At 47.9% G+C, this 10857-nt stretch overlaps 1 protein-coding gene and 1 long non-coding RNA gene across 2 annotated transcripts; one reads left to right on the top strand and one right to left on the bottom strand.

The window, feature by feature from the left end:
* Window positions 1–260: 260 nt before the first annotated feature.
* Window positions 261–7025, bottom strand: LOC147095501 (putative G protein-coupled receptor 139). Its single transcript, XM_085973967.1, has 2 exons — window positions 6779–7025; window positions 261–1182 (listed from the first exon to the last, which is right to left on the bottom strand). Exons 1-2 carry the CDS (start codon window positions 7023–7025, stop codon window positions 284–286), a joined length of 1146 nt encoding a protein of 381 aa, XP_085830093.1. The 3' UTR covers window positions 261–283.
* LOC147095500 (uncharacterized) lies at window positions 6169–7141 on the top strand. The gene is made up of 2 exons (XR_015074637.1): window positions 6169–6451; window positions 6890–7141. It is a non-coding gene; the product is annotated as an uncharacterized LOC147095500 (long non-coding RNA).
* The last annotated feature ends 3716 nt before the right edge of the window (window positions 7142–10857 follow it).

Below are 10857 nucleotides of genomic sequence, written 5' to 3'. Positions count from 1 at the left end.
CTAAAGATCTGTAGGAGTATTTTACTCATGACTGTCAGCCCTTGGCAGTATAATAGTAAGGACAGAGTGTGTAAGTGAGAGTGTTAAGATTAACCTGTGACCTCTGTCAGAGTGTCAATATTCCTGAAGTCAGGGGGAGTGTTTTACAGTGTGTCTGTAGCAGTGGGTTATGATGTACACAGCGAGTCAATGAGCATATTAATGTCAACCTAAATTACTGGCCCCCGGGGGAGAGTTGGTCAGACAGAATATGAGGCGGTATTGAGTACTTCAATTCTTCTCATCATTTAATGCATTTTAAAAGTACAGTAATTGGATATTTCACCACATTCTTTAACTGCTCTCTGAACATAGTCTGGGTCACAGCATAAATAAAAGTGTTTGTGCAGCAACTCAGGAGCTGGAGTATGTATCCTATTTCCATTACATTAAAAGATAGATACGAATAAACTAAAGTCAAATCACTTATTCGGCTTGTTATAGAATACACCATAAAGACTGACCATAACAGTATAAAATTCCCCGAGATAACAAACAGTAAAATGATGGATTTCCTTCGGCTCTCCATCTCTGGGTCTCTGGGACTCTCCCCACTGCTGTGACCCCGGAGTCTCCTCCGGGCTCTGCTGGCCATTAAAATGTGTCTGACGGTTAAAGCATTGAGCAGCAGAATCAGAACAAATGCGATCCCCGGGGTGAGAATATAATGAAAGAACTCGACTATTGCCCACTTCCGTGTGTAGCGAACCAACATTGATATACGACAAAACCAGGGTTCATTCAGAATCATATATTGATTTGTTAAAATATAATACCAGTAAATATTCTTTAAAAAGCTAATCACAGTCACTGTTCCTAAAACCACAGCTGCCGTTTTCTCGGTACAATATTTAGTTTTCAGCTTCTGGCAACAAATGGCCACAAATCGATCAAAGGTGAAAGTGACGGTGAACCAGACAGAACAGTCTGTGACTGCATAAAGCAGGACGGCGTGGATATTACACAAGGGGATTTTCCGCACGAAACGAAACTGAAACATATAAATAATCGGAATGTGCCTCAATATCAGGTCGATGATAATGACCAGTAGATCCACAGTTGCCATGGCCACCAGGTAGCGAGTGACACATTTGGAGAGACCGCACTTTCCCCGAGACAGGACCACAATCGTCATTAAGTTAACTGCAAGGGCGGGAAATAAACAGGGAAATTATACATCAGGCTGGGAGCAAAGTTACCAGATTAACTGAGCACTTATTGAGGATGGTAATGTATTATTGTATGCAGTGATGTATTGAAATAATTGGAAACAGGGATTACCATTCAATCAAATCAACCATTAAATGAACATGATTGTTTGGGATGAAAATACACATGAGGAACAGCAGTTTATAAGACATCAGATAAAGGTTTCTATTCATCTGACAGCTTCATTCATGCTCCAGCAAATAATAAACACCACAAGAGCTAAGCTTCAGTTGGGGGAAGCAGACGTGGGTTAGTGTGGGTAAATCAGCCCAGGTTCCTGCTCCTAATAATTACCCAGTGACCCTGGGTTAGTGTGGGGGAATCAATCCAGATTACTGCTCCTGATCATTACCCAGTGACCCTGGGTTAGTGTGGGGGAATCAGCCCAGGTTCCTGCTCCTGATCATTACCCAGTGACCCTGGGTTAGTGTGGGGGAATCAGCCCAGGTTCCTGCTCCTGATCATTACCCAGTGACCCTGGGTTAGTGTGGGGGAATCAGCCCAGGTTACTGCTCCTGATCATTACCCAGTGACCCTGGGTTAGTGTGGGGGAATCAGCCCAGGTTCCTGCTCCTGATCATTACCCAGTGACCCTGGGTTAGTGTGGGGGAATCAGCCCAGGTTCCTGCTCCTGATCATTACCCAGTGACCCTGGGTTAGTGTGGGTAAATCAGCCCAGGTTCCTGCTCCTAATAATTACCCAGTGACCCTGGGTTAGTGTGGGGGAATCAGCCCTGGTTCCTGCTCCTTACCCAGTAACCCTGGGTTAGTGTGGGGGAATCAGCCCAGGCTCATGTCCCTGATCATTACCCAGTGACCCTGGGTTAGTGTGGGGGTATCAGCCCAGTTTCCTGCCACTGATGATTACCCAGTGACCCTGGGTTAGTGTGGGGGAATCAGCCCAAGTTCATGCTCCTGATCATTACCCAGTGACCCTGGGTTAGTGAGGGGGAATCAGCCCAGGTTCCTGCTCCTGATCATTACCCAGTGACCCTGGGTTAGTGAGGGGGAATCAGCCCAGGTTCCTGCTCCTGATCATTATCCAGTGACCCAGGGTTAGTGTGGGGGAATCAGCCCAGGTTCCTGCTCCTGATCATTACCCAGTGACCCTGGGTTAGTGTGGGGGAATCAGCCCAGGTTCCTGCTCCTGATCATTACCCAGTGACCCTGGGTTAGTGTGGGGGAATCAGCCCAGGTTCCTGCTCCTGATCATTATCCAGTGACCCAGGGTTAGTGTGGGGGAATCAGCCCAGGTTCCTGCTCCTGATCATTACCCAGTGACCCTGGGTTAGTGTGGGGGAATCAGCCCAGGTTCCTGCTCCTGATCATTACCCAGTGACCCAGGGTTAGTGTGGGGGAATCAGCCCAGGTTCCTGCTCCTGATCATTACCCAGTGATCCTGGGTTAGTGTGGGGGAATCAGCCCAGGTTCCTGCTTCTGATCATTGCCCAGTGACCCTGGGTTAGTGTGGGGGAATCAGCCCAGGTTCCTGCTCCTGATCATTACCCAGTGACCCTGGGTTAGTGTGGGGGAATCAGCCCAGATTACTGCTCCTGATCATTACCCAGTGATCCTGGGTTAGTGTGGGGGAATCAGCCCAGATTACTGCTCCTGATCATTACCCAGTGACCCTGGGTTAGTGTGGGGGAATCAGCCCAGGTTCCTGCTCCTGATCATTACCCACTGACCCTGGGTTAGTGTGGGGGAATCAGCCCAGGTTCCTGCTCCTGATCATTACCCAGTGACCCTGGGTTAGTGAGGGGGAATCAGCCCAGGTCCCTGCTCCTGATCATTACCCAGTGACCCAGGGTTAGTGTGGGGGAATCAGCCCAGGTTCCTGCTCCTGATCATTACCCAGTGACCCTGGGTTAGTGTGGGGGAATCAGCCCAGGTTCCTGCTCCTGATCATTACCCAGTGACCCTGGGTTAGTGTGGGGGAATCAGCCCAGGTTCCTGCTCCTGATCATTACCCAGTGACACTGGGTTAGTGTGGGGGAATCAGCCCAGGTTCCTGCTCCTGATCATTACACAGTGACCCTGGGTTAGTGTGGGGGAATCAGCCCAGATTCCTGCTCCTGATCATTGCCCAGTGACCCTGGGTTATTGTGGGGGAATCAGCCCAGGTTCCTGCTCCTGATCATTACCCAGTGACCCTGGGTTAGTGTGGGGGAATCAGCCCAGGTTCCTGCTCCTGATCATTGCCCAGTGACCCTGGGTTAGTGTGGGGGAATCAGCCCAGGTTCCTGCTCCTGATAATTGCCCAGTGACCCTGGGTTAGTGTGGGGGAATCAGCCCAGGTTCCTGCTCCTGATCATTACCCAGTGACCCTGGGTTAGTGTGGGGGAATCAGCCCAGGTTCCTGCTCCTGATCATTACCCAGTGACCCTGGGTTAGTGTGGGGGAATCAGCCCAGGTTCCTGCTCCTGATCATTACCCAGTGACCCTGGGTTAGTGTGGGGGAATCAGCCCAGGTTCCTGCTCCTGATCATTACCCAGTGACCCTGGGTTAGTGTGGGGGAATCAGCCCAGGTTCCTGCTCCTGATCATTACCCAGTGACCCAGGGTTAGTGTGGGGGAATCAGCCCAGATTCCTGCTCCTGATCATTACCCAGTGACCCAGGGTTAGTGAGGGGGAATCAGCCCAGGTTCCTGCTCCTGATCATTACCCAGTGACCCTGGGTTAGTGTGGGGGAATCAGCCCAGGTTCCTGCTCCTGATCATTACCCAGTGACCCTGGGTTAGTGTGGGGGAATCAGCCCAGGTTCCTGCTCCTGATCATTACCCAGTGACCCTGGGTTAGTGAGGGGGAATCAGCCCAGGTTCCTGCCCCTGATCATTACCCAGTGACCCTGGGTTAGTGTGGGGGAATCAGCCCAGGTTCCTGCTCCTGATCATTACCCAGTGACCCTGGGTTAGTGTGGGGGAATCAGCCCAGGTTCCTGCTCCTGATCATTACCCAGTGACCCTGGGTTAGTGTGGGGGAATCAGCCCAGGTTCCTGCTCCTGATTATTACCCAGTGACCCAGGGTTAGTGAGGGGGAATCAGCCCAGGTTCCTGCCCCTGATCATTACCCAGTGACCCTGGGTTAGTGTCGGGGAATCAGCCCAGGTTCCTGCCCCTGATCATTACCCAGTGACCCTGGGTTAGTGTGGGGGAATCAGCCCAGGTTCCTGCTCCTGATCATTGCCCAGTGACCCTGGGTTAGTGTGGGGGAATCAGCCCAGGTTCCTGCTCCTGATCATTACCCAGTGACCCAGGGTTAGTGTGGGGGAATCAGCCCAGGTTCCTGCTCCTGATCATTACCCAGTGACCCTGGGTTAGTGTCGGGGAATCAGCCCAGGTTCCTGCCCCTGATCATTACCCACTGACTCTGGGATCCGGAGACAAAATCAGACTAAATCGCTCTTTTCTAACTCGGCTTGGTCATTCTCTGTAATGAAGGAATATCAGTACAGGATTAAGCTGTCAGTCATTGATCGGTTGCTCCTTTGGAAAGTGTGTGTGAGGCTGTCTGATGCGGGCGGGTATGTCGGGTAAGATGTCCCTGAATTAACATGACTACTCCCACAGGTGTATTACAGGCAGCAGTTGCGACTCCACCCGCTAATCGCCACCGCCCAAGAAGAATATCTGCCCGAGAAACCGAGTGCTGGGTTGGAGAATGAAGCAGTGAACAGGGAGTGTGGGTGAATATCTAGCCCAGAAACCGGGGGCTGGGTTGGAGAATGAAGCAGTGAACAGGGAGTGTGGACGAATATCTAGCCCAGAAACCGGGGTCTAGGTTGGAGAATGAAGCAGTGAACAGGGAGTGTGGACGAATATCTAGCCCAGAAACCGGGGTCTAGGTTGGAGAATGAAGCAGTGAACAGGGAGTGTGGGTGAATATCTAGCCCAGAAACCGGGGTCTAGGTTGGAGAATGAAGCAGTGAACAGGGAGTGTGGACGAATATCTAGCCCAGAAACCGGGGGCTAGGTTGGAGAATGAAGCAGTGAACAGGGAGTGTGGGTGAATATCTAGCCCAGAAACCGGGGGCTAGGTTGGAGAATGAAGCAGTGAACAGGGAGTGTGGGTGAATATCTAGCCCAGAAACCGGGGGCTAGGTTGGAGAATGAAGCAGTGAACAGGGAGTGTGGGTGAATATCTAGCCCAGAAACTGGGCGCTAGGTTAGAGAATGAAGCAGTGAACAGGGAGTGTGGGTGAATATCTAGCCCAGAAACCGGGGGCTGGGTTAGAGAATGAAGCAGTGAACAGGGAGTGTGGACGAATATCTAGAGAAACCGGGGGCTAGGTTGGAGAATGAAGCAGTGAACAGGGAGTGTGGCCGGGACCAAACTTGGCTACAATGCCTCCTGTGAGCACCGGACCTCCGTGGAACCGGAATCCATCAAGAAGGCGACAAGCTCAGGAATGGAGTATAAAAACTGGTTAAAGATAGACCAGGATCAGAAACCATTGATAACATTCTGCTTTCTCAATCAACCATCAATTCGACTGTTTATTGAAAATGGAAACTGGAAACCAATTATTTGTTGTAACCGGAACCATCAGCCCAACATCTAAAAGCCGATGTTCCAATGTGATTACAAGTACGTTCTATAATAATGCACTATTATTTTAGGTAGTGCATTAATATTAATATCTGAGTGACACCGAGAAGGCTAGTGCAATACTTGTCGTCATTCAGTGATAATTGGATTGGTTTACAAAGGGGTAAAGACAGTAAAATACCGAAGCGATCCACTATTCACAATACCGCAGTTATAATCAGATAGAAACATTTACAGTAAAGGAGAGGACGTGATAGAAAGTTAAGTGTTGGACTGACTGAGAGATTCCCTCACCTGTAATGGCAGCAGATTTATCAATTATTTGAAAACAATGATTGGAAAAGGCAACACTGAATAATCAATGAATAAAATCAATTTAATTTATGGAAGCTAAATCACGCTTGTATTAACATCAAACAACCTAGAAAAAGAAACATTGTTGTGAAGCCGGAGATGGTGGAAAGTGAGCTGAAGGTTGGAGCTGGATTCTGAGTCATTAGAGTGAAATATTTCAACATCTATCTGTGATCTATCTGACCAGACGTGTTTCTAAAACTCAGTATCATTATCTCTATCCAGCAGGATCGGATTTCAGATTTCTAATCTGTGTTGAAGAATCGAAGACTCTTTCAATCTTAAGAAGAATACATCAGGTGGGAGAAATGGAGAAATTGAGGTTTTGCCATTCATTGAACTCAGAACAATAAATGAGCTTCTGTGTAATAATCAAATCAAGGGAAATTAAAGCAACATCACACTCAGAGTCAAAGAAGTTCTCTGAATAAAAGTAATAACTGGATCTCCTGACGTAAATTGATGAGAACAATCATACAGTGAAAGATGGTTTATAGAATTAATAACTCGATGTCGAGACTAACCAGGAACAGCAACAGCACCGAGGAGAAGAGACAGTAACTGACAAGAATAGTGATAGAGTGAAACATGGTTTCGAGAATTATTAGTTGGATTTAGAGACTTACCAGGAACAGCAACAAGAGCGAGGATGGGATAGTAAATCTTCTGTATTCCATTGATGATTAATCGTACCTTAAAAGACATTGAATAAATATTGTCCTTTCTCTCCCTTTCAGTAGAGCCGCTGATCCCTGTTGGTGCCGGAGGTGATGCTTTCACTGACACTGTGGAATGACACACTGAAAGGACTCCCGTATTAATAGAAGAGGGAAACCCTCCGAAGACACAATTAGGATCCATGGAGGCAAACATTAATTACAGTCACTGAACAAACAGGTTCAGTTAACACTTATCAATCCAAAACTTTTTGTATCACAACATATTTTTCAACAGATGTGAAATTAAAAGTTTCAAAATCCAGAATATAATTGAAAAACTCCAGCAAAATCATGGGGTAAGTCACAGAGTGGATCTGCACTGACAGCGACTCCACAGGTGGAGAAATTCATCAACACCAATAAACTGACCAAACATCTATAAATTAAACCAGTACCAATAAAGTGACCCAGCATCTTTAAACTAAACTAGCACCAATAAACTGACCCAATATCTATAAGCTATACCAGAACCAATTAACTGACATAAAAACAGTCATTGACCTGAAACGTTAACTCAGATTCTCTCTCTACAGATGCTGCTGATCGAGTCATAGAGTTATAGAGCACAGAAAGAGGCCCTTCGGCCCACGTGTCCACGACGGCCATCAAGCCCTATCTATTCTAATCCCATTTACCAGCACTTGGTCCGTAGCCTTGTATGGTATGGCGTTTCAAGTGCTCATCTAACTGCTTCTTGAATGTTGTGAGGGTTCCTGCCTCTACCACAATTTCAGGCATTGAGTTCCAGATTCCAACCACGCTCGGGTGAAAAAGATTTTCCTCAAATCCCATCTTAACCTCCTGCCCCTTACCTTGAAAATATACCCCCTGGTAATTGACCCCTCTACTAAGGGGAAAAGTTCCTTTCTATCCACCCTATCTATGCCCCTCAGAATTTTGGACACTTCAATCTGGTCCCCCCTCTGCCTTCTCTGCTCTAAGGAAAGCATCCCCAGCCTGTCCAGTCTTTCTTCATAGCTGAAGCACGCTAGCCCAGGTAACATCCTTGTGAATCTCCACTGCACCCTCTCAAATGCAATCACATCCTTCATATAGTGTTGCGACTAGAACTGCACACAGTATTCCAGCTGTGGCCTAACTAGCGTTTTGTGCAGCTCCATCATAGCCTCCCTGCTCTTATATTCTATGCCTCGGTTAATGAAGGCAAGTATCCCATATGCCTTTTTAATCACCTTATCTACCTGTCCTGCTGCCTTCTGGGATCCATGTACATGCGCACCAAGGTCCCTCTGATCCTCTGTCCTTCCTAGGATCCTACCATTCATTGTGTATTCCCTTGCCTTGTTAGTCCTCCCAAAATGCATCACCTCACACTTTTCAGATTTAAATTCAATTCGCCACTGTACTGCCCATCTGATCAACCCGTCTATATCGTCCTGTAGCCCGAGGCTTCCATCTTCGCTATTTACCACCCCACCAATTATCGTTTCATCTGCAAACTTACTGATCATACATCCTACATTCATATCCAAATCATTAATGTATAAACAACATACAGCAAACGACCCAGCACCGATCCCTGTGGTACACCACTGCACACAGGCTTCCAGTCACAATAGCTGGTGTGGTGAGAGGTTATCTGGGGGTGTTGGACTGTAAGCTGGTGTAGGGAAAGGTTATCTGGGGGTGTTGGACTGTAAGCTGGTGTGGGGAGAGGTTATCTCGGGTGTGGGACTGCAAGTTGGTGTGGAGAGATTTTATCTGGGTGTGTTTTACAGTAAGCTGGTGAGGGGAGAGATTATCTGGTGGTGTTTGACTGTAAGTTGGTGTGGGGAGAGGTTATCTGAGGATGTTGGACTGCATGTTGGTTTGGAGAGAGGATATCTGGGTGTGTTTTACAGTAAGCTGATGTGGGGAGAGATCATCTGGGGTTGTTGGACTGTAAGCTGGTGAGGGGAGAGGTTATCTGGGGTTGTTGGACTGTTGGTGTGTGGAGAGGTTCTCTGGGGGTGTAGAACTGTAAGTTGATGTGGAGAGAGGTTATCTCGCGGCATTGTACTATAAGCTGGTTTGGGGAGAGGTTATCTGGGTTGTTGGACTGTAGGCTGGTGTAGGGAAAGGTTATCTGGGGGTGTTGGACAGTAAGATGGCATTGGGTGTGGTTATCTGGGGGTATTTTACTGTAAGTTTGTGTGGAGATTGGTTATCTGGGGGTGTTGGACTGTAAGCCGGTGTGGGGAGAGATTGTCTTGTGGTGTTGAACTGTAAGTTTGTGCAGGGAGAGGTTATCTGTGGGCATTGGACAGCAAGATGGCGGGGGGTGAGGTTATCTGGGGGTGTTGGACTGCAAGTTTGTGTGGGGAGAAGTTATCTGGATTTTTGGACTGTAAGCTGGTGTATTGAGAGGTTACCTGGGTGTGTTTTACTGTAAGCTGGTGTGGAGAGAGGTTATCTGGGGTGCTGGACTGTAAGTTGGTGTGTAGAGAGGATATCTTGGTGTGTTGGACTGTAAGTAAGTGTGGGGAGAGTTTATCTGGGGGTGTGGGTCTGTAAGTCATAGAGTCATATTCATAGAGTTATAGAGCACAGAAAGAGGCCCGTCGGCCCACGTGACCACGACGGCCATCAAGCCCTATCTAATCTAATTTACCAGCACTTGGTCCATAGCCTTGTATGCTAAGGCATTTCAAGAGCTCATCTAACTGCTTCTTGAACGTTGTGAGAGTTCCTGCCTCTACCACCCTTTCAGGCAGTGAGTTCCAGATTCCAACCACGCTCGGGTGAAAAAGATTTTCCTCAAATCCCATCTAAACCTCCTGCCCCTTACCTTGAAACTGTATCCCCTGGTTATTCACCCCTCTACTAAGGGGAAAAGTTCCTTTCCATCTGCCTTATCTATGCCCCTCAGAATTTTGGACACCTCAATCAGGTCCCCCCTCAGCCTTCTCTGCTCTAAGGAAAGCATCCCCAGCATGTCCAGTCTTTCTTCATAGTTGAAGCACTCCAGCCCACGTAACATCGTTGTGAATCTCCACTGCACCCTCTCAAATGCAATCACATCCTTCCTATAGTGTGGTGACCAGAACTGCACACAGTATTCCAGCTGTGGCCTAACTAACGTTTTGTGCAGCTCCATCATAACCTCCCTGCTCTTATATTCTATGCCTCGGCTAACGAAGGCAAGTATCCCATATGCCTTTTTAATCACATTATCTACCTGTCCTGCTGCCTTCTGGGATCTATGTACATGCACACCAAGGTCCCTCTGATCATCTGTCCTTCCTAGGGTCCTACCATTCATTGTGTATTCCCTTGCCTTGTTAGTCCTCCCAAAATGCATCACCTCACACTTTTCAGAGTTAAATTCCATTTGCCACTGTACTGCCCATCTGATCAACCCGTCTATATCGTCCTGTAGCCCGAGGCTTCCCTCGTCACTATTTACCGCTCCACCAATTATCGTTTCAACTGCGAACTTACTGATCATACATCCTACATTCATATCTAAATCATTAATGTACACTACATACAGTAAACAACCCAGCACCGATCCCTGCGGTACACCACTGGACACAGGCTTCCAGTCACAAAAGCTGGTGTGATGAGGTGTTACCTGGGGCTGTTGGACTGTTGGTGTGTGGAGAAGTTCTCTGGGGGTGTTGAACTGTAATTTGATGTGGAGAGTGATTATCTCGTGGTGTTGGACTGTAAGCTCTTGTGGGGAGAGATTATCTGGCGGTATTGTACTATAAGCTGGTGTGGGGAGAGGTTATCTTGGGGTGTTGGACTGTAGGCTGGTGTAGGGAAAGGTTATCTGGGGGCGTTGAACTGTAAGCTGGTATGGGGAGTGGTTATCTGAGGGTGTTGGACTGTAAATTGGAGTGTGGAGAGGTTATCTGGGGGTGTTGGGCTGTAAGCTGGTGTGCGGAGAGGTTAATGGGGCTGGACTGTAAGCTGGATTAGGGGAAGGTTATCTGGGGGTGTTGGACTGTAAGTGGGTGTAGGGAGAGGTTATCTGGGTGTGT

The sequence above is a fragment of the Somniosus microcephalus genome, unplaced genomic scaffold (assembly GCF_052327205.1).
Source record: "Somniosus microcephalus isolate GS21.2 unplaced genomic scaffold, FLI_Smic_1.0 unresolved_chr1, whole genome shotgun sequence".
NCBI classification, from domain to species: Eukaryota; Metazoa; Chordata; class Chondrichthyes; order Squaliformes; family Somniosidae; genus Somniosus; species Somniosus microcephalus.
The sequence above is the reverse complement of the archived record's forward strand: the minus strand, read 5'-3'. Positions and strand labels throughout refer to the sequence as shown.